General features: G+C 28.3%; 1 protein-coding gene across 3 annotated transcripts in view; it reads right to left on the reverse strand.

Moving 5' to 3' along the window:
• LOC111036379 (papilin) overlaps positions 1-25,439 on the reverse strand; it is a 46,602-nt gene that overhangs the window by 7,919 nt on the left and 13,244 nt on the right. For 2 of the 3 annotated variants that reach the window (XM_022318391.1, XM_022318389.1), the window contains exons 2-31: positions 22,324-22,384; positions 14,113-14,315; positions 12,546-12,606; positions 12,116-12,198; positions 11,899-12,049; positions 11,139-11,262; positions 10,802-10,882; positions 10,547-10,719; positions 9,998-10,133; positions 8,892-9,085; positions 8,414-8,560; positions 7,533-7,712; positions 7,297-7,467; positions 7,021-7,203; positions 6,799-6,940; positions 6,598-6,713; positions 5,611-6,484; positions 5,392-5,526; positions 5,057-5,300; positions 4,764-4,939; positions 3,251-3,424; positions 2,895-3,047; positions 2,443-2,667; positions 2,199-2,375; positions 1,956-2,132; positions 1,704-1,880; positions 1,457-1,636; positions 621-797; positions 327-539; positions 88-258 (exon numbers count right to left, since the gene is read on the reverse strand). In XM_022318391.1, the coding sequence (XP_022174083.1) occupies positions 88-258; positions 327-539; positions 621-797; positions 1,457-1,636; positions 1,704-1,880; positions 1,956-2,132; positions 2,199-2,375; positions 2,443-2,667; positions 2,895-3,047; positions 3,251-3,424; positions 4,764-4,939; positions 5,057-5,300; positions 5,392-5,526; positions 5,611-6,484; positions 6,598-6,713; positions 6,799-6,940; positions 7,021-7,203; positions 7,297-7,467; positions 7,533-7,712; positions 8,414-8,560; positions 8,892-9,085; positions 9,998-10,133; positions 10,547-10,719; positions 10,802-10,882; positions 11,139-11,262; positions 11,899-12,049; positions 12,116-12,198; positions 12,546-12,606; positions 14,113-14,315; positions 22,324-22,384 (5,459 nt within the window). The remainder of the gene's footprint in view (positions 1-87; positions 259-326; positions 540-620; positions 798-1,456; positions 1,637-1,703; positions 1,881-1,955; positions 2,133-2,198; positions 2,376-2,442; positions 2,668-2,894; positions 3,048-3,250; positions 3,425-4,763; positions 4,940-5,056; positions 5,301-5,391; positions 5,527-5,610; positions 6,485-6,597; positions 6,714-6,798; positions 6,941-7,020; positions 7,204-7,296; positions 7,468-7,532; positions 7,713-8,413; positions 8,561-8,891; positions 9,086-9,997; positions 10,134-10,546; positions 10,720-10,801; positions 10,883-11,138; positions 11,263-11,898; positions 12,050-12,115; positions 12,199-12,545; positions 12,607-14,112; positions 14,316-22,323; positions 22,385-25,439) is intronic. The other variant, XM_022318390.1, reaches the window with a different exon arrangement.

Genomic DNA, 25,439 nt, shown 5'->3' on the forward strand with positions numbered 1-25,439 from the left:
TTTCAAACCTATACCTATTACTTTATTAAGAAAAACATTTTTTATAAAACTATTGCTACCAGCTACAATGTTATGTATTTGCATTACCTTGTGCATCGGAACACTGTTGATCACATTCTTGTTTAGAATCAAAGCGGTTGTCATTACCTCCACAACCACCGTACATGAATTGTTTGCAAACACCGTCTTGTCTGTCATAGAAATATTTGGAAGACATATTGCTACAGTTACCACGGTCTTGGTACAAGAAGCATTTGTCTATATACCGTATTAAAAAATAATCATTATTTAAGGTATTTTCCCTTTTTTTCACATTCATAACATACCTTTTGAAAATTGAGGAGGTGCTAAGGTTGTAATACGACCAGAATCGATACATTTATTTTCACAACTATATTCTGTTTCAAAATTATTTTCATTTCCTCCACAACCACCATAATAAAATTGTCTACAACGACCATCCAAAGAGTTAAAGTACCAACGATTTACGTAGTCATGACATTCACCAACAAGAGCTGGTAATTTACATGTATCAAGTTCTGAAATATTAATAAATATTTTAATTTCTCTTCCTAAAAAATATTACTTATACTATACATTTAACCATTAAAATGGCTTACTTCTCTTCGATGGACATTTGCTTTCACAAGATTCTTGCGTCTCATAATTGTTAGCATTGGCACCACAACCAGTATAATAGAAAGGTTTACATGCGTTTTCGTTATTATCAAAATACCACCGTGGGATCTTCTTATCACAATTTTTATCACCCCGAGCAAGAGTCATCAAACATTCTTCTAAATATTTACCAAACCCACATGCATTTATGTTAGTAGCAAACAAAGTTTAAATAATTAAATATTGATTAGTACATTCAATTTAAACACAGTATTACTATATATTAATATATTATACTATTAAAACCAACATTGTTAGAAAAAGTCAACAACACTACAGACTTCATAAGTTGAGAAAAAGTATACACCCCAAGTCCATTCGTAATTTACAGACTACAGGTTTTTATGTACCTTTAATTAATAACTCTGAATAACAATTCGCTATACAGTCTGATTGTAAATGAAACCTATTTTTGTTTCCACCACAACCTCCATACACGAATTTCCTACATTTCATCTTTTCATGGTTATAATACCAATAGACTTTAGTACCCTCACACGGACCTGAGTCCTTTGGTAGTTTGCAAACATCTTCATTTAGTCCTTCTAGAAAACAATTAGATGCATTTATTTATAAGAATAAATCACTGAAAATTTTTCATTCGTTTCTTCTTTTCTTCGTAAATTAATTAATACCGTTATAACATGTGGTATCTATAGCATTATTGATTAAGCTTATCTACTCTCATGCACTTTAAAATCAAACTAATAATTTCTACTAAAAAATTATTGGATTAAAAACTAACTACTATTTGAAATTTAAAATATATCAATCTCACCTTGTGTTTTGAGTGGGTTTATGCATTTATGACTGCATGACTCTTTATTCAAGAAATTATTCTGTGTTCCTTTACAGCCACCATAGTTAAATTGCGAACAGGAACGTGTTGATTTATCATAATACCAACGTGAGAAGTTACCTTTACACGGCCCAGGTGCAAGTGGTTGCTCACAAGGATCTGTTTACAGTTTGGAATACATATTAATAAATATATAGTTAACTTATTCAGTTATTAATTTGTATACCCAAAGTATCAGGAATAACACAAAGGTGTTCACATTCTTCACGTGTTTGGAATTTGTTATTATTACCAAGGCATCCACCATAAACAAATTGAGCACATTGTTTTCGGTCTTGGTCATAGTACCAAGTAGGGTAATATCCTTCACACGGTCCCACGCTTTTTGGTAAGTAACATACATCTATACAATTAAATGTTTCCAATTGAGTAGTTTAATAAATAAATTTGTGAATTATGTAGTTATATATTTATGTACCTCGACCAGATGGCTCAACACATACATCTTTACATTCTTCCTGCGTTTTGAAACGGTTATTATTTCCATTACATCCACCATACCAAAATCTTGAACAACCACCATATTCCGTATCAAAGAACCATTTAACAGTGAAATCTGAACAGCTTCCGCGGTCTTTGGGTTCTTTGCATCTATCTAAAAGGTTTATGATTAATATGATTATTTCAAATATCTATCAATAATTTATGGTTGTATAGTTACCTCCAGGTAGAATAGGTTTAGATTGACATCCTTCGAAATTTTCCCCTTTAGACTCAGTTATACCATCTAAACAACATCCATACTTAGATGCCTCGCAACTACAATTTTTCGTTTCATCTGGAGCTGGTGTATTTTTATCACTACAACATCCATATTGAGTATATTCACAACCACACCCTAAGACAGAAAAATAACAAAATGTTCATTCAAAATATTATTAAAATATTAACTTTCAGCATTGTACCTTGTGAATTTGGACCAATTGCTTTTGTAATACCATCGGGACAGCAACCAAACTGGTATGTATGGCATCCACAACCTTGGTACTGTGGTCCTGAAGCTGGTGTGAAATTATCTGGACAGCATTTATGTTCAGTGTATTGGCAACTACAGCCAGCGTTATTTGGTCCTCTAGCAGTTGTTGTATTATCCGGGCAACATCCAAATGGCGTATAAATACATCCACAACCTAAAATAAAAAATGTTTTCAAAACGATCGGTGGGTGGCCACTTTCTTTTCATGTATATTAAGTCATATCACATTATAACTGCATAAAATGATATGCTTATTTTAAATGTTAAATAATGCATTTACTGATTGATAGATTATAATATATAGGTATCTATGTGAAATAAAGTATTTGACATACATCATATAATTCAAGAAAAAACAAGTGTGAGTAATTTTAAATATACCTTGCAGACTAGGTCCATTAGCTGGTACTATATTGTCTGGGCAACAGCCATATTGGGAATATAAGCAACATCCTTCTTTATTTGGCCCATGTGCAGCAGTAGTATTATCATCACAACATCCAAATTGTTCTTTAGCACATGCAGATAAACATTCTAGAAATATATCAGATATTAATGTCAAATATGTGCTTAGTTTTTATTTTGTTCAACCATTTAATTATTATATCAAAGTACAATAGTTTTGAACTTAATTTTAATATTTTAACATTTTAAAAATTTTAATCATAATGTATCAACTAAGAATGCAGAACATTATAATTTATAGTATTAATTTTAATTTTTACTGTCAGATTTACCTGTGTCGTTTTCATTATAAGTACAATTATCGAAGTCAACTCCCATACACCCTTCAAGATTATACCCTGATGCTGATGTTACTCCATCAGGACAGCATCCAAATTCTGATAGTTGACACGAGTCTGTCGGTTGTTCTGAAGTAGATGTTACAGAAATGAAACCATCTGTCGTTACTAGAATATATGTAATGGTAGTTTGAATAATTTTTAAATAATTGTTATATTATTATGAATGATAGGTAATATGAATATTTTATATTCATTTTATAATACAAGGATGGGCAAATAAATCTTCAAAAGAGTCAAAATCAAAACTTAAGCACTCTATGGACTGGATTGCATTTTAATGGCCTTTAGTTTTAACTCGTTTTTTCATAAAAATTATAAATTCAAAACTTAGAATGATTAAGCAGGTTCTAGACGCCAGTAGCCTATATCTAATATCGATATTGTTTTATAATATATAGTAACATTAGTTAAATTAATCTTTATATGTGATAATATATTATGAATAGTAAACAGATTACGAAAATGCAGATATATTTACAGATCTGTTGATTTTAAAAGAATTATTCCAATAAAAAAATCAAAAATATTATTCTAAATAGTTTAAAAATTAATTTCATATAGAAAATAATAGAATACGTTATGGTGAGAAGTTTCAAGTCTTTCAATTACTATTTTTTTGAATTATAAGAAAAAAAATGAAACTACATTTTCAGTTTTGTCACACATGTCAAATATCTATAAAATAAAAATGCATATTATGTACTTTCAACATTTTTAATAGACATCTATGAGAATAACTTATGAAGAACACTGTATTATATTTTTATACCTTAGATGTTGAATTTAAAAATTAAAACCATTTTTAACAACAAAATATTTTGTACATTTTCGTGATTTTGACGAATTTTGTCATAATTTGAAATTTTGAACTACAACCGCTTATATATATATAAAAAAAACAAATGATGTAGTTTTAGTTTTTTTAATTTTTATAATAACAACTAATAGAATACTCTGTATTTTATTTTCAAGCTTTTTGACAAAAAAAAATTGTTTTATCAATATCTGTAAAAATAAAATCTACAGTTTTTAAATTTCTATAAATATCTTAAAATTGATTTAAATATTTCAAACATTCTGTTTACAAAAAATGATAATTTTTAAATTAAAGTGGAATATTTTAAGATTCTAAGATGAATATTTCATTGATTGGTATATAATAGCATAATGTAAAACGTTTGAGTATAAATCAGTATATACGCACTTTCAACACCATAAAAAAGTGGATGAAAGCTGATTTTTAATTTTAATTTTTGTAAGTTTCAGTATTAGGTTGTCCTAAGTATAAACACAAAAATAATACACAATCCAATAGAAAAATTATTTTTTTTTACAACAGAAATTGAGTTTGTACTTTGTTAGTGATTGATCCTATAAATCCTTTCAAATCTATTTCTATCACGTTTTATCCACAAATTGTCAGACCATCAATATAAAAACTTACAATTATCTTGGCAACCAGCCATGTTTGGTCCTGTAGCTGCAGTAACGTTATCTGCACAACAACCATATGCCGTTTCCAAACACGAATCGCATTCTCCTGACCCTTCAACGCATTCATAACATCCTTGGAAACTAGGTCCTGTAGCAGGAGTTATTCCATTTGGACAACAACCAAATCTGACATTCAAATATACAAAATAAAAATGATTGTTTATTAATAATAATGAATTATAATAATTTTTAGTGTTATTACTACTAAGTACTAATTACTATTATTAAATATATTAATATTACTGTGTATTCTTGCATCCGAGATCAGGTGCCATTGTCGTTGTTGAGACAGGTAAGGTCACCTCAACAGGACATCCTTCGAAATCATTTCCTAGTGAAATACTATAGCCATCTGAACAGCAGCCGTAAAAAGTAGCGTTGCACACTGAAGGAGGACACCCTTCGTTCTTCGGTCCAGTTGCCGGAGTTACACCATCCGAACAACAGTTATGTTCTGTGTCTTTACAAGTATGTACATCTGGACAACCTAAAAATATTTGTAATAAAAAAAATAATTGAAATTTCAGACTCAATTTATTTTGAAAAGTGTATTAAATAGTCTTCTTTTTTAGTTGTACCAGCACTAAACGGTCCTTTAGCAGGCGTTTTGTCATCAAAACAGCATCCAAATTCTGATGTCTGACAACCAACCAATTTCTTTTTCTTCTTACAAATACGTTTGCCCTTCTTTGAAGCCTCAATCAACGGGTTCGCTATCAAAAAAATATGAAATATATTTAATAAATTATTACATTTTTTTTTGGTCCCAAAACCTATGAATTAATTAAACACTATACTTTTTTTAGTTGTATTAGTCACTGCAGTTAATGTTGACATAACGACAGATGTTTCGCTAGTATAGTCAGAAGTGCTAACTGATATCTCGGTTGATGATGCGATTGTTTCTGACGATGAAAGAGATGTAGATGGTTCGGTGCTTGATGATAAGTTAATGGTTGATGTAATATCTGTACTAGACATTGCATCCGTACTTGTTTCAGTAATTGAATCAGATACTACTGTGCTTTCTGTATCAGTGGAAGACATTGACACAGTTGTTAACTCCATGGGAGTAGTCTTATCACTGTTTTCGGTACTAGAATCAGCTGTAGATGATGAAATATCCGCCGAAGATGATATATTTTCATTACTCGTCATTGTTTCAGTTTGAAGTGTTTCAGTTTGAGATGTAATTGTTGTTGGTTCAGATGATGTCGGTGGCGACGATGAAGAAATTGGTGTTACAATGTCCACTGTCGAGGAAACATCAATAGTTGTTGAAGAATCAAAAGTTGTTGCATCCGTTGTTGAAATATCTGTGGTTGATATATCAGTAGTTGACATATCCGTTGTTGAAATAATGGTGGAGGACTCAAAAGTCGATAAATCATTTGAAGTGTTAGGGACATCAGTCGATTTAGCATTAGAAAATTTAAGTTGGGCATCTGGGATGGCTTGTCTCTTTTTGCGTTTAGTTGGGGAAGTAGTAGTAATGGAGGTTGTTTTTTTTTCTGTAGATGTTACTTCTATTTCTGAAGGAGGAGTGCTTTCTTTTTCAGTATTCATTGAATCTGTAGTAAAAATATTAGGTTCTTCAGATTTCATTGTATTTTTTGATTCTGTATCAGTCATATTATCATCGGGCGATTGTGTATAGGGCGATGTTGAAGCCTATAATAAAATAAATGATTAAAACATGAAAGTACTACGGTTTGAAACTTAAATCCTTTCACTAATAAATATTATAATTCACAGTTATACTATTAAAATAAAAACAAATTTACTTCATAATCAGGTTCAATTGCAAATGGAGTAACAGTTATCATTTCATCTTCACATTCTTCTTCGAGTGTGTCTTCTTCCGTAATTGGTTTCTTAGACTCGACAGGCATAATTTGATCTATGTAAAAAAAGCAAAAATTAGTACTTCTGTATAAAAGATAATAATAAGTGAGCAAAGTGATGTGTGAAAGAAATTTCTTTACCTTCGCCACAAGGCTGTTTATTACATTCATCACTAGAGTATAAAAGTGTTTCAGGTTTACACTGACTAGCGTCCACAGTGGAGTTTCCAACCATACAAAATACTTTCCTACTCTTTTCTCCAGAGCCGCAAGGTTTTGAACACTATAATATATTCAATTAATTTATACATTAATAACACAAATAATTAAACAAACTCCAAAATATTCATTGTCTAAACATACTGCAGTCCAAGGGCCTGAAAACCATTCTCCTTTGCATGTTTCTTTTCCAGTACAGTTTTTAGTATCTTCGTATTTTTTGCTTGGATCACATTTTATATTATCAACTTTTTTGATAGATTCACCGACTAGGGATCCGCAAAAAACTTTTCTGATTTGTTTTCCAGTACTGCATTTTGATGAACACTAAACATATTTTTACATCATATTATCATAAAAATATGTCGTATCAAACAAAATAATAATAATGATAATAATATAATGGACATTGCAATATACCTCACTCCACTGAGTGGCGTACCACTGATACTCGCATGCATCTGAAGGGGTACAATTTCTCAAGATTTCTGGATATTTTGATTTCTTACAAAATTTAGTATCATATAATTTTCCTTTAGCATTCGCACAAATTACTTGTCTAGTTTCGAAATCCAAATTACAATCGCCACACTAATTACAAGTAATAAAATATTAAATTATCATTGATGAATACGAACAATTATTTGATTTCTTACTCCTGACCACGCAGACGTCACCCAATCGACGCCCTCGCATGGACGCAGCTGGCATTTTTTTTCTGTGTCTGGTTTTTTAGTATCACAATCGTCATCGCTTAAAACGATAATTTTCTTACCCACTTTTCTATAACAACTAACTTTTCTGGTTTGTTTACCAGGTCCGCATAGTTGATTGCACTGACAACAAAAAAATCGAATTATAGAATTTTATGCCTAAACCAAATGTTTGTACTAAAAATTAAAATGAATTTTTTTAATGTGGGTTATAGTATGAGATTATCGTTATATTTTATTGACATGTTACAAGATTTAGTTTATTATATTCTGAATTTAAAAATAACTATTAATATTATTCAAACTGTATTTAAAATTATGATAATTATAATTTATAATACATAACATAATACAAGTAACATGTTGCATAAGAAATAAATACCTATATTTTATGTTAATTATTATTTTATTTTCATGAAATATTTGACTTCCCAAAGCGAATAAGAAACATCAAAATTAATATTTTGTATTCTAGTGGTAGCATATTATTTAAGATATGGCGAAATTGTCTACCGTTAAGCTCCAATTACCATACAAAAACATAAAGATGCATTATACTTATGAAAATCATGCAATGAAAAACATTTAGATCACTTAAACTTTCTATTTTTTTTTTCCATAACAAATAAAAATCCACTTTACCAATGTTATACAATTATTTACAATACAATATATACAAAAGTAACATGTCATAAATTAAAATTAAAATTTACTATATTATTACTCATTATGTTAAACAAAAATAATATGTAAAATACATAAAAAAATGTAGTTTTTAAATAATATAACTATTTAATAATTTTTTAAAGAAATCATTTGCTTACAGGTTTCCAAGGATCAGTGTGCCACAATGGGCATTCTAGCCCCACATTGCAAGGTTGTACAGTAGCTGGCTTGGTCCCATCATACTGTTCACAGTAGTTACCATCTGCGGGAACATCAACACCATTGATTCTTCTCACACATCCAACCTAAAACCATAATAATTACTTTCTATAATGCACTTAAAATATAAATATCGATTGATTTTAAAACAATGCACAGTGTTTTTAAATCACAATTTTACCAGTATGGTAAAGCAAACTGTTGTTAAAAAATGGTTGTTCTAAGTATAATTCTTTATTTAAATCTTTAAGCAAAAGTTCGTGTTTTTAATGAATTAAGGTTAAGCAATAATGAACTGTATAAAAACTGAATCATTTTAAACTATTGAAACGTTTTTAAGTTATTTTATAGTAATAATAATAAAAAAAAAAAATTATTATTTTGTCAAACTGTTTTTGTTCAATTTAAATTTATTACTTCTCTAGTCTGTGTTCCGTTTGTTCCACATTTGTGTGTACATAATGTCCAATTAGCTGGGGCCCATTTAGGTGGACATGGTTCCATTGAGCACGATTGTGATTTTAATGGTTCCAAACCCGGATCACAAAGTTCTGTGGGTACAGGCATTGAGTCATTCTTTTGAGCACACCAAACGTTTCGAGTTCTTGTACCTTTAAGACAAAAATGTTAACAAAATATAATTGTTTTATGTGCAGATTATTTCTTATAAATATTAACCTTTTGGTAATTTAATAATAAATTACACTTGTAATACACTATTAATAACTAATATAATATTATCATTCAGTTATTCAATTTATGTTTTCGCTATATAAGATTATAACAAGATTATTTAACAAATTTCTGTTATAAATATTAATATATTTGTTAAATAAGCCTATTACACCATTACCAATAGGTAATTTACAAGACTTGAAAAAATATCGAAATAAAAGATTTAATGATTTTTTTTTATATAATAATAGAATAGTGAACGATTAAATGTAACCAAAATTAAAAATATTATTCCTAATATTTATATAACTCTAATAAAATCATTTTAAATTTTTGAAATAACAATAGGTGCCTAGATATGACACAAAATCAATTGAGGTACCAGTTTAAAATTTTACCACTAAAAACACAAGTCGGGATATTTGTTTTTAAAATAATAATAAAAAACCCATTCTATTTTTCTAACACGAAAAATCTGATTGTGATTCACAAACAAAAGAAAGAAATAAAATAAAACAAATCCATTTAATATAGTTCCTTTCATATTCTTAAAAATGAACAGACCTAAGTGAAGTACCTATACAAAAACTGATTAGGTATAATGATTATTGTTTGTCTTAAACTAATATCTAGATTATAATTTGTAGAATTTATAGTTAAAAAAAATAAATTGTCCTCAATTAATATTACACGTAATAAAATATATTGTCAAGTAAAATGAATAAATATATTATTAAATATTATATATATGTATTGTATAACATGTTATTTACGTAAGAAGTAACTGAAATTCTTATATCTAATTATAATCTATAAAGCAAAAAAAAAAAAATGTTCACTGTTATTACCTCCGCCACAAGTCGTATTGCATTCGGTGAACTCATTATATATCCAACCGTATCCTTTGGATAATGTGAGTTTTGCAGCACTGGTTGGAATGCTATATTCGTATTCGATTCCTGGGTTAGCTTCTTGATACAGTAACTAGTGTAATATGTAATACAAATAACGTTAAGAATGTTTTTAACTAAAAATAAACTAGGTACCATATACTAATTTTTGATTAATAGAATGGTTTTATTTTTATCGAGTAAAAAGTTAATTAAAACTAATTGGTGTCAAGTTTGCGCCCATACTGGAGTAAAGGCTCACGATAAATCATTATTCATCACATAGTTAGTAGATAAAAAAAAATAAATATTTACTACTTAATTAGTGGAAACTAGATTCATAAATCATGACTATAGAGAAATATAAACTTTAGCGCGATTTGAAATTTAATTAACAATTAAAATATTTTGAACGAATACAAGAAGCATTCATAATTATTTTGATTCATTGTTATAACTTTTAGTTAGTAAATATAAAATTGAGAAATAAATGTAAACTCAACTTACCACGATATAAATGGCTTCTGAAATTGGTCCTAAAGCTGTAATTATTTCTGGTGTGTAAAGTGCTCGCTTTTTCCTCTCATAATGGAAAACGGAATTGCAGATTTTCAGACTTCTAGGATAGTCGATCTTCCAATTACCGTTCAGGTAGTAGTGTCCAGAAATGTTTCTAATTGCTTTAAATGTTATATTCATGTTATAAAATATTATGTAAACAATAAGCATAAATGTTACAAATGTTACAAAACTTTAAGTTACCTAAATAATTATTAGATGGCTGAATTTCCCTTACTCTTATGTTAGTAGCACCTGCCGGAATCAGAAGTATATCGGTATACCCTAAAAAACAAACATAAATAATTATTTAAAAATTAAAATAATAATATATTCACGAAAAATAACATAATTGATACAAATAATTTTATGACAATCATATTTTAAGTTCGTGTAGGTATAATAACTTTAAATTTCATACTCAAAATACTCTACAACAGTATTATCAAGTAGTATTATTAGTTTTATAAGTTTGATCAAAAATTATAAATATTGTAATATTATAACGCTGCTGTCAAATATAATTTATATAACTACGTACCATACTGTAAATCGTTCATGTCCAAAATTCCTTGGACAGTGTTGCAGTTGGATCCATCTCCTCCACAGTTACGACAACGATCTTCTCTTACCGGCGAACCCAATAGATTATCACATCCCACCGACTGAAAATTAGATTTATTCAATCCACATTGTATTTATTTTACATTAATATTTAAATTATTAATTCCTTAGCAGTTTAAAAAGTATATCAATATAATTTACTATAGTGTATAAGCGTAATACGTGTAAGTGTATCTAACATTTTAACTAAAACACCGTTATACCTAGTTAGTTCAAATACCTGGAACTTTGAGATTGAAATAATATTGAAATACAAACAAATTTCATTAAAGATGACATCTGACAATTAAATTAGATATACAACAGTGTCTAATATCTTCAAATATCAAATGAAAATATTTGATAAGCAATACTACAAAAATATGAAAATGAATTAAAATTTTAAATTTAATTGATAGAGTGATAAATACTGATAATGAATAATATATATTTTCAAATGAGGCTATTCCCAAATTCCGATAATGAGGTACCATCTCAAATATCTCAAACTTACTTATTGTATAAAACATATTTTTATATGTACTGAAAATAAACAGCACTTCTAACAAATAATAATAATTTGAATAACGCCTGAATAGGTAGGCACTAGATAAATAAAATACTTCAAAACGAGTATGGTTTTTTTTTTAAACTTAAACAAACAATAATGACTTTTAGTATTAAACAATGGGAATTACCAAACATTTTCCATCGACACAAACGTCCAATTTTTCTTCATCACACGTTGTACCGTCAATTACTTTATTTCTATGTCTGTAATAAAATCGTTCCCCTTTCGGCATACAATTCAGTTCACATTTGTTTGGAGCTTTGGTGTAGGGAACCCATCTGTGTAAATAGTTTATATTTTATTACGTATGACACTAAAAAGTTTTTTTTTTCGTATTCACTTACTCGTATGTCAATCCTTCAAATGGTACTCGGTCAAATGCAGCGCATTGTTCCAGTCGGAAATCCAGACTTTTTCTGGGACATTCCTATAAAAATCGATGAATATTTCAAACGCGTTTGTTTTATAATGTTCATTATTACGATACGTTAGTTAAGAATAATTGTTATTAAATTATAAAAGCATAAACTTAAAACTAAGGTTCCATAATTCTATTATTATAAGGTTTGATTTTGTTAACATTAGGTACATGAATATATAATGTGCTCATTTTATAAACTTTTTCAAGTGTGAGATCTATTACTGCATATTATAACAAACTAATCAAGTAGTTTAAAAAATATGGCTATGGTTATAAACCTTATAAAGGATAATTTCCGATTTTATATTAAAAACCATTTTCCACTTCTATATTTGTAACGAGTGTATACTCACTTGAATATTACAGGAATAATATCTTTTCGATGATCCTGTGCAATCTTCGGAACCGTCTCGTCTATAAACAAAAATGAGTATTAGTAAGTAGTAGTGTGAAAGTACCTAATATCATATTATGTATATTAGAAATACATGAGTCAATACATTTCATGCGAAAAATTATTTAATGGACACCGGATATTGTTTGTTGATATTTGCCAAATAAAATAACAAAACCCACTAATTAAATAAAAACATTTTTGACTAACGCATTTTTAAGGACACTGTACCTACAATGACTTGATTTCATAGAAGTTCGCATTGAAACTCTCACAGAGTTTATTAATAATTCAAAGTTATTATAAATTACAACTTTAGAGTATTGCATTAAAATATCAATGATCGATAATCACGTCAAATAACCGTATCAGTATAGTTTCATTATTTTCAGTAAAAATCCTGATATGTGTGTTATTCAGTGTACCTATCTTACCTATGGATATATCTATTTAACAATAATGTTTTTATTTTTCATAAATAAATCCAGGTAGGAAATTTGCATTTCTAAAATACAAATGAGTAATCATTAAGTAATTAGCATGTATTATAATACAAACGAATAATATGTTGATGGCCGATTTGAGGCGTGGTCTATCATCATAATAATATTATCGCTATGTAATATTACCAATTAGGTTATTTTTATGTTATTAGGAGGTATAACCTATCTGAGTGGATGATCAGCTATTTTTTTTCGAGTTTGTCTGCCTTAGGGAAACAATTATAGAAATCTTAACGAATAAACGGTGAGTGGGATAAAATTCCCTTATAAGTCAAAATCTCTATCTACCTATTTACTTTTTGGGAAACGAAAATTTGTCTCATTTCTGTATTAGATAGTCATTATGCTTTTTCTATTTACATTTTTCGTTAATGATTGCTTTAATTTTTTAATTTTTCCCTCGGTAGATATTATATTATAATGTATTGTTTTGTATATTAATCGAAAAATAGCCAAATTGACTTATTCTTCCTTTTCCACGTACCCACGTACCAGTAAAAATTTTTTACAGAACATTAATTCGATAAATATTGTATTATTTATTATTTTTTTTCGTTGTTATTTAATTTGTTTTTATATTTTATAATCTTTAAAAGTATTTAGATTGGTTCAAACTAATGGGTCGATTTCGCTGCACATTTCTAAGTCAAGTACTAACTTACATTGGTTTACCAACAACTATTAGTGGAACTACATTGGTATTTATCTACAATTGATAAGATTTTATAGACCCACTCTATAAGATGGTAATAAAAATAAAAATATTTTATTTATTTCACTGTGCAGCGACGTTCATCAAACATAGCTAACACGGGCGATTACACAATAAATTATTATCCATTCTTTGTATGATGATCATAATCAACTTTAAAGGCTGATTGAATGCAACCCTTTGCCACATGCAGAGTGGCCATAGGTGAAATATGGAAATTCATATTTATTCTTAGTTATATTATCTAAAAAAATAATAAACTTCAAACGGTTTACCATGCTTGTAATAGGTATAGGCAAGTGTCATAATACCTGGATGTCAGACATCTCCTGGTTTGAAACGCGACTCCTCCTCCACAACTGCGGGAACATTGGCTATCATCTGACCACGGACTCCATTCACCACTCTCCGAGGTACTGCCGTCCAGATAAACATGATATTCTGGTACGAATCCGGAGCTGCTAAATGTATTGTTCCATTGTTGTCTTTTGTGTCGACCATGTCGGAGGTGATGCTAAGAATTCAAACCATATATGATACAATTAGTATTAGATAATATATCAGATGTATCTAATGGACAACGATAAACATCAATCAGTCGAAATCCGTGATGCGTAGGATGCAAGCACTGATAATATATATTTTTTTCATTTCCATTTGAATGATCTGACATTTTAGCACAACATACGATTCATATTATGCACGTGTTGTTTAGAGTATTTACTTATTTTGTATTTTTTCGTGTAAATAGTATTGTATTTCTCAACTATCAGTAATTTAATATAAATAAAATTTGCAATATTTATTTTGACGTAGCTTGAGGGAAAATAATGTACACATTACTGGATACAAGATTTTGTACTAAGTATAAGTGTATAACACAAACGCAGTTCAGTTAAATATTTAAATTCATATTAACCCAATTATTTTAACAAGCAATTTATTCTCATAATAAACAGTTTAACCCGTAATAAAAGGTATATCTGAAGCAACGTAACTATTTTTTTTTTAAATCAAATTATTAGATCTTAATATGTTGTAGGTTTTTTAGCTCAATAGTGACAATTATTACAAATTAATATACATAAAAAAATCATTTGCTTTTTATAATCCTATCTTAAATTCTACATGCAAAAAAATAGTTAGTTTTTATAGATTTTCATTAATATTTCAACATTAAGTACCTACCTATGTAATTTCGAAATGTTCTATGCTCGTTTTATTTCTTTCTATTATATTGTATTTGTTTTATTTTTTATTTGCGTGTGTAATGTGTTATGTAGTTAATATCAGATTTTTACTTTCGATTTAATGTGTACTCATAAGTATTAGTATTCTTAACTTAACCTTTAGGCTTCAGTTATTTAAGGTTGAAGTAATATAATAAAAAGGGAAAAATATAGAAAGCTATATGATCATAATTATCAATTCATAAGTAATTAGTTTATTATGCTGAAAAATCGATGAACCGAGACCAATAAAAACCCCGTAATAATCAAAATATTTAGTTTAATTCACTCACCAATGCGATATACCTATTGCCTATATATTAAAATAGTCATAACTTATAACCTATATTATATTATAATATTATAATTTATAAATAATGGTATTCACGACTACGTATTAAATTATTATCTTATTATTTTACCATTATTTTTTTTTTTTACTCATCAAATCTGCCTTAATTGTATCATAACAAACCTGTTAATAATATCTAATAAAAATAAAGACTCGAGGAAAAAGGTGTAGGCACGGGTGGCGGTGACTGGACACGTATTTTAAAGACTAGACGTATATTATGAGATCGGGAGTTCGTTAAAGGTGATTAATGGAGTGTTAAAAATAACGCCACGACACCCTGTCACGGCTTGGGCGATTCTCACGATTTCCTAATCATCGCGGTCGTGAAAAGAAAAGAAAAAAAAATGGTGCAAAATAAAGGAAACAACATCGAAACGCTGATGATTACGTATCGATTACAAAAGAAGAGAATATATTATTATAATAACGTATGGAAGATAATAATATAAAATAATATAAATTATTTCCTACGCCGGGACACGTGTATTAAGGCGTCGAGCTATGAAATCACGAGTCTCAGCACACTCTACATGATATGTACGTACACACAAACGATATGCAGTGTATGGTGTGTATTTTTTGTGGTACTGTATAATGTAGTGTAATATACTCATATATGTATACCGGTACATATTATTATTATTTTTATACGTGCGCGGTGCGCGTTATAAAAAATATAAGATACTCATCTGGAAAGGACGACCGATTCGGATTTACCGTGCACGTAACTCATCGTCTTTAACATTATATTGTGGACCGTTTGTCTCGAATTACGTAGGTATTTTGTTAAACACCACCGAAATACCGAGAAAACGAGATACTCGATACGTCAGGTACTCGATTTAAATAATAATTATATTCAAGATTTACTATTAGAATGATTTATCATAAGGCCCCGCGTGTTTTGTTAAAACATATTATTTTCTCTCTAGAAACGACTTTGATCCAACAAAGAGCCTCAAAGCCATAAGTCGTATAAAAATATTATATTCATTGGTCGTAAAACAGTTTAACGTTCGATGGTATTCTATAACTGACGATGCACTTAGTTTACTGGATCGATTTTGGCAATTAATTAAAAATGTAAGACTTCTTATTGTTATATTGTTTTACGATATACGTCACTGATGAATAGCTGCCTCTCATAATCGAAATATATTACTATACATTTCTGACCTACCTAACCGGACAATCAGTTGACATTGTTTGTAAAACGACATTTTTCATAAGATACATCTCATTGGATTCTTTAGATTTTATTTTTAAAATTTATTACTCATTTTTATTATGATATGTGTGATTATTACCTATTTTTTTTAATATACGTATATTCCATATAAGTAAATAAAACTGTTGCCTACTATAATTTTTGAGTACTGGTACCTACCCACATTAACTACAGTATATCGGGTGTCTTGTTTAAAATGTGAACGAGTGTACATTATGACATAATAATACCAAAATATTGTGATCTACGCTGCTGTAGTTTTCAATCACAATACCGACCATGAAACAGATTAAATAGTTGGATTTTCTACGCACCAAGCCATCAAATAGCATTGTCACATGAACATTATATGTTATTATTATTATTTCCCAAAACACACTATTCATAGGGTTTTCATGTTGTCGAACCAAGGACACCCCTCGTGTAAGAGCATTGTAATTTTCCTTTACTCGAGTGCGTTAAACTGTATAAGAAACTCAAATTCAATAAAATCAGTACAACAACCTATTAAAAGAGGTACAGTATTTCGTGATTTATATAGTGTAAGTCGCAAGTGTAATTTATGTTAGTATCGATAAATTTACATTTATATAATATAAACATGCTACTTGTTACATTATAGATGATTTATCTAAGTAAAACTCATTAGTAGGTATTAGGTTATCTAATTTAAATAGGAAAAACTACAAATATTTTCAGTGTCTAACTGTATAATATTTTACTTAACAGTATCCACTATCCAATATTATATGGTATACCTGCTAGTCAACAAATACAACGTAATATTAAACTATGACTAGTCAATTTTCGATTTCTATCATTTGAATAATATCTTTTTAGTGTTCGTCTCTTTTAAAAGACATTTTAATAAGATTACGTTTATAATTTGTCGAAGTTCAATTAATTGCACATAAAAAGTAATTGTTGAGATAAACTTGTTTGATACAATTTAATCATCTATTTATTTATAAGTTATAATTACTATATCTATTATTATTTTAAAATATATAGTACCTACAATCTACCTATAACATATTCATATCATATAAATTCATAAATTACGAACATTTGAATCAAAATTGTTAATTATATAGAGGGGTAACGTATTAGGTACCTACACCTAATTACCACTAATTAGCAATATGAAAAAAAAATCGATTTCTATTTCTATTTATAAATATTTTGGCTGTGATATTAAACAAATTGTTAATTTAAAAAAGATGTATAATATGTTCCTTTATAATTATATTACAGTATAGTTAGGTACCAGTTACCTACTATAGTATCTAGACACTTATCAAAATTGAGTCGTTAAATGTGTGGACTGTAGAATGATAAACATGTTTTGAAATAACTATAATATAGTTTGCTTAATATTACCTGTTGGTTTCTTACTGACGATAAATTACTAAGCTACACTACTTGAAACAAGTTTTTGACTACTAATTACGTAAAATCACTCGGTAATCCCATATTAGATATGAAATATACAAATAAAAAATAAAATATATAACAAAGTTATTCTAAATAATACATGACCAATTATGTTTCATGTCAAACTACAGATAAGTAGCTAAATTTACTCTGTTGAAAAGTACAACACGCATAGGCAGTAGGCACGTATACGAATTACTCACCTAATGCATAGGTACATGTTAACACTCCCATTACCAAAATTATCCATTTATTTCGTTCAACGTTAAGTATAATAAGTTATATGTCCAAAACTAAGCAATTATTAATGATATAAGTACTATGGTGAAAATCATTATATTATTTATGATATAAATTATAATTTTATGAAATAACTATATGAGGATATAAGATAAACCTATTCATTATTTTTAATTTCTAAGTGGTTCATCTGAAAATTGTCAAGTGTTGGTAAAAAAAAAAAAATCATGTACATTTGTTTTGAATTTTTTTTAGCGTTTATAGTGGTTTTCTAGAAAACTATCGAAGTATTTAACAATATTTAAATCATCTATGTTTTAGTAATGTAGATGAACTAGAGAAGATGCTCCATGCGTGTTTTTGAACTTTAAATACAAGTATTAGTTACAACTTCATATAATATGATACAATATATCGTTCACAAATTCGCACTGTATTAATCATGGTGATATTATTTAGGTGATACACAATTTAGTATAATATACAATTTAGGTAGTTGTCCAGTGCTGTATTAGAATCAATGAAAAATAAAAGTTATATATTTATAGAAACAAATAACTATATGATATATATCATGGTATATAAAATCTGTATTATATGTGTAATACTCACTCATTTACGATCAAAAATATTTTGGTATCTAGTAAAAATATCAAAGTTATACCTATGCCTAAATTGTCTATACTTGGTAATTCCTTATTAAAATACATTTTAAGTAGATTAAGATGAATGCAATTCAAGCAGATATTTCAAAACTGCACCCAAAAGTACAATTTATTATATACGATTCATTATATACACTGTCTTATACATCAACATTATCAAAAGGGGTTATGTTAGAAAATGGTAAGGTTAAATATTCTATCAAGGATCGCATATAGTGCACGTATGTTTACGTAAGTCACTATAGGTACGAATTCACTAACTATCTATTTCAATCTAACATTTCATCGATTTGATGAAAATAATATTATAATCACGGACGGCTGTCGACTAAAGAATTTGAAATGTCCATCTATTGTTTGTCTGTTTCTTTTTCAAACTACCGTCTTTGCACCATCGGCACACATAACTATATAGGTACCTAAAACCTACACTTAACATAAATAACTGCAACAGGATACCTAATATATATATTATGTGCAGTGTATAATATAAATGTTATATAGTAGAAGTTTATTATTGTTTAACAGTGGAATTTTAAAATCCTATTTCTTTTAGGTATTTATAACAACGTCAATTGGAACAACGGGCACGTATTTCCGACTAAATAAAAAAAATAAAAGTCATAAAAATGTATATTTTTTTAATCTTCACCAGTAGTTATAATGGTTTACTGTAATAATTCTTATATAAAGAGACTTCATTATGATCTCGTCGATTAAAATCAAAATATAAATGTAAAAATAAAAATGATAATAATAATCTATTATAATATATTATGTAGTCGACGTTGGTTATTAAGTCTGTATGACAACGTTCACCAAAATATTTTCAAACTAATACTTGAAAAAAAAGTACTTACTATATGTACTATATTAGGTCCTTATACTATCTAGAAAATCAATTAATGTGGGTGACTAATATTTAATACCGAACAAAACTATTATAGGTATTCCCGAACATTATATAGGTACACATAGGTAAGTACAAATACAAATACAAATAAAAAAAACTTCAAACAAAAATATATAGGCACCTACGTCTAGCCCGTCTAGGTATAGGTGAATTAATATTTAATTCAATAATGATATTATAATGTATAGGTACCTACATTGTTATTTGATTTATAACTCGTGCGGTAAACATAGCATTAAGTTGAAACTAACCACGAGATAAACATTAAACACGGCATTAAGTTGAAACTAACCATGCGCACGATTAAGTTAAATGATATATCCATTATAGCTGCTACCACTAACATGGTAGGTATATAGGCACACATAATAATATGACTGTATGAGTAAATAATATTATGGAGAAGCCCGCTGTCCAGAAGATTTCCTGTTTAATCTTCACAGGGTTTTTTTTTTTTTGAATAATTATAATTTAATTCATAACAAAGCAAAGAGATATTTGTCATATTTTCGTGTCTATTGTGTCACATAACAAACTTGACTTTAAATCGCCATTAAGACGTGTTGATAAATAGCTTTCAGTGACCATTATGTTTCCGTTTTGCCGGACAAAAAGATGGGTATGTGTGTACAACCAAAAAGCCGCACACATGATTTATGACCATAACAAATCCGTGATAGAAAAAAAAAGTGGAATAATAATTTATTTGTATATTTGAAATACAATTATTTTAATCGCTTGAAGAACAGGTGGCAAAAGGAATAAGGATCAAATCTTAAGATATATTTTTTTTATTCCTTAGATTATTTTACTTTCGTGAATATACTCCATAACGTTTAGTCCCTGGATTATATTATATTTAATAATGAACGTATAAGGGCTTAAGTTTAAATAAAATAATGTCTGAGGATTGTGTAGGTACAAATAACAAACAATTATATATGGTGAACGTTGAACAGAATATAAAACGATGAGGCAAGTTCTTTTTTTAAAAATAAAGTGAGAAGTAAATTTATACTTTTAAACGGTAATTTATTGTCGGTCGTAGTTATTAATCCTTAAAAAATAATATCAGGACCCTATCGCATCGCGTACCTTACTCTAGTTACAAAAAAAAATACTAACAGATTCAAGACCCATACTATGCATCGACGTGTAAGAATTTTACAGTAATAGTAGTTAAGCTAAGTATAATATTGAAACAACTCAAAAATAAATAAAAGAACATATAATGTAAATCAAGTTAGATGATGGATAATATAATGCCTCTAACGAGTTCTGAAACAAATATAGAATATAAAGTGAAGTGGTAAAATATAATATCTAAATATTATGGGTCGATGACTTTAATGCTCAATATGAGTTCAAGAATCGCTGAATTTTTTTATTACTCTGTTTTCATATAGTTTTCTTTTATTGATATTAGGTTCTTAAGTTAGAAAACTGGTCTTAGCACCAGATTTATTAGCGTACACTAATATTCGATTAATGTAGTTGGAACTATTAAACTGCATTAAAAATATATATAATGCAATATTAGGAAGGTATATTAATAGTAGGCACGGCATAGTTATGGTGTAACGATTTAAAGAGACTTTAGTCCCACCACATAATTTTTATTTAACAAATTTTAAATTGGTAGTTAATAAATAAATTATATAATATTATATCAAATAATTACATATATTATTATGTTTCCTATAAGCCCTCTGTTATGGGCGAGCAACATTAAATTATTATTATCACCGTCACTAACTGCATGGCCTAACACACGTAAAAAAACCCGTGACAAGACGGGGCTAACTAACATACTAGATTTTTACGCCGAATGAATATATTTTAAATTTTTACGTGATCATCAGTCATCCGGGAACACGATAATACATCATATCTCGTATTCGTTGACAAGTCCTTTCGTATGTTTCCATCGGCGTTTGGCCACTCTAATGAAAATCTGGCGGATGAGTCACTGTGCACGTATAATGTGTGTGTGTGTGTGTGTGTGTGTGTGTGTGTGCGCGTCTGCACAGTGTAGGTGCATATAACTACCGGGCTGAAACGCACCACCGAATGCCGGTGAGGAGTGTGTTGCACATTTTAATAAACGCGCCAGGCACCCGATTAGCGGCGAAGCTGTTTGATGTTTGCATTGCACACAATATAATACGATATATTTCTATATTATATACAGTTGTACAATATTACACACGCACACCGCACGCACATGGCTAGCACGTGTATGGTTTTGATGAATGGGGGGTTGGCGATGGACAACAAGTGTAACGTTTACGTACAATACATCTCACGAAAAAAAAAATCATATTATGCAGCGTGTGCATTAAAACTACACACAGTAGGTATATTATATTATACGACTAAATAATAATAATAGTTTTTTTACGATATAACAAAATGCATGGTCACGTAAATGTATTTTTTGTAACTATAAAAAGCTTACCTGCTTGGTCAATGATACTGAGATGTTAAATGATATAATTAGTATCAATAGTGCCAGGTACCTGAAAACGATAAAAAAGAAAAGGTTTAATAACAATATGTTTTTTTCGATTATATAACTTGTGCATTTTTTTTGTGCCCAAACAGTTCAAGATTCATAACGATTGCCCATTAATTATCAAATAATAATCGAAAATAATCGTATTACTATTTAAAACGTGTTCACGTGATTTAAATTGAAAACCAATATTGATACCTATGGGCTGTAATATCCATTTACATACGATACGATACTTGTCCATATAATCATTTAGATGTTAGGTAGTATAGCATTAATTATATTTTTCATGTCGAGTTAAAAAAATGAAGCGTCCGCAATTATACTATATATTTATATATCGGAACCCGTCTCACTGTGTGGTAAACCTCACACGTCGACATTCACACAAAGTTAAAATATGTATAATAATTGGTAAGCCATTCTGCACCCTCAAATTTTTAATAAAATACTTACAATGGCAAAATATGTAAGACAATATTATTTTATTTTATTATATAAAGAAAAAAAAAATCCAATCGTCGGTCGGTCACAAACAATCTCGAATCTCGATTAACAGTCTTGGCCAGCTTTAAAAATTCCCATCGTTTTTATTATATCGCTATTTAATCATTTTTGAGTTGTTCTAAAAAAAAATATGTGGATACAATTGATTTTTTCAACGGTATAATTTATTTTTAACAATAATTTATTGTTCCGTATAGTATAGTATCTTGTCTTAATATTTCATATGTGCATTATGACAAGATAAACAAAAGTCATATGATTTATAATCATCATATAAAACTGCAAATGTTACATGGACAGTAAATATTATTAGGTATAATGTGCGTTAATATCCCGATTTAATTTATGTTCCATTACTAAATTTAAAATATTCATCAATTATTTTATCTGACAACATATAATATCACACCACTTATAATATTTGTACAACATTGATCGGCATATCGTGTACAGTTTTATTTGAGATTTATATAACTTAACCGAGGCTTACACTTTCTTTACAATGATTGACAACAAATATTTTAATTGGAAATTACTCAAACAATTTTTCCTCCTAACCAGACGATGGGTTTAATTATGTTTACAATATATCAATATGACAATATATATCGTTATTATTACATAACTATTAATATTATTATGGTTATTGTGATTTGTAACATGAGCATCTCCGAATGGTAAGGACAACAAATACAAAAAAATATTTAGTAATATTTATATTTTGAATTTTCATACACCTTACAAATTTTTTTTATCACCTTACATACTTACGTATAAGTTAACGAAGAATACATCTCAATATATACCTACGCTGCACGTTTATTCAAACATCATGAGTTTCTAACAAATCTAATTTATAATTTATTTTTAAATGAAGAAAACGGATATGTTAAAATTTAAAACTATTAGGGAAGAACATTTTTAAAAATAAAAAACTTTCTTGATTTATATATAAATAAAATATATTTTAGAGCATCCGGATGAAACCGGATAAAAAAGCATAACGATTCGACAATTAAAAACAGATGTAGAATTTAGTTTATGAGTAGAAGCATATTTTTAACGTTTTGTATTGTTATATTATAATTGTTCTCATAATTTGAATTTAGGCAAGTACCTAATAGTTATAATAATTATCTTATAATTATACAACAATACAAATATGTATCAAAAATATTAGATTTTAAATAAATTAAAATATGATTATTATTAACCAAATATTATTAACAAATGTCAATATCTTAAGACATTCTCAAAAAACTGAACTGTTATCAACTCATTATAAATTAATTTTGAACAGATACCGCGTATCATCAAAGGAGTATTTCAATGTTAACGATAAAATGGAGTATGTATAAAGTGAGAACATTGGTATTCAAGAAAAAAGGGAATGAAATTGTATTCATTTTTTTTTGTTTAAAAAAAAAAATTATTAATTTTCTTATTCATTGGTACCTAGTATAAATATATCATAATATTACTATCTGAACCTTTTAATGCATACTAGCTGCTAAGGATTATACTATTGTACCAGTAATTTTATCAACATATATTCAACATTTTTCATTTATTTTAATATAATAGTAGAGTTTAAGTTATTTTCTTTTTTATTTAATAATATTTAAGCATACATAAAAGTAAGCGTTGTTCTGAAAATATCATTAAATATTATATAATACTTTAAGGTTATTTTAACGTTTCAATTATATATATTAATATGATTGATGGAAAAAAACAATGAGAAATTCATTTCGTTTAAATTCTTATGATTTTTGTAAATAAAAGTTTCTACGAAATTCACAACACGATGATTTTTTTCCCATCTTTCAGAGACGCTTTAGGTCTCTGTAAAGGTGTAAAATAACGTAGTTATATACGCGTTGACAGATGAGCAGACAAATAAATCTTAATGTAATCGGAATGAGTGTATAAAAAATAACTCACCAAAAAGTAAAAGAGAAAAAAAATTACGTAGTAGGAGAACAGTTTTAACGATTTAATCGAATATCAAGGGACACGCATTCCTCCGACCGATTATTGTGGACCGGTAGACGTAAAGAAGGCATCAAAAGTAACCGACAACATTGACCGAAAGGGGGCAGAATAATGGAAAACAATGATACCGTACACCACTGTAGGCACCTACCTATATATTATTATCCCTTTTCCAGACAAATTACTATGGGTTCTAATATAATTGTTACAAAGAAAAAACAGCATTACCTACATTATGTAATTATACGATATGTCCAAACACTTGCATGAAATTGAAAATATGAAAATAGGTACATAATATTACCATGTAACAATTACTCAAATTATAATTAAGATGACATTTCATTTTAATATTAAAAATAATTTAAACATCATAACCACTTCCGCTACAGGAATATTTATTATCATTAGTTTATATGTTTATCTTTTGAAATTTGTATTCAAGATTGGAAGTTTAATCATTACACATTTATCTATTGACCGACTACCGTTTATAATTGTGTATAATCTTATAATCTTTTTGCACCGAAGATAATAATAATAAGCATACATGTACA

The sequence above is a fragment of the Myzus persicae genome, unplaced genomic scaffold, assembly GCF_001856785.1.
Source record: "Myzus persicae strain clone G006 unplaced genomic scaffold, MPER_G0061.0, whole genome shotgun sequence".
NCBI classification, from domain to species: Eukaryota; Metazoa; Arthropoda; class Insecta; order Hemiptera; family Aphididae; genus Myzus; species Myzus persicae.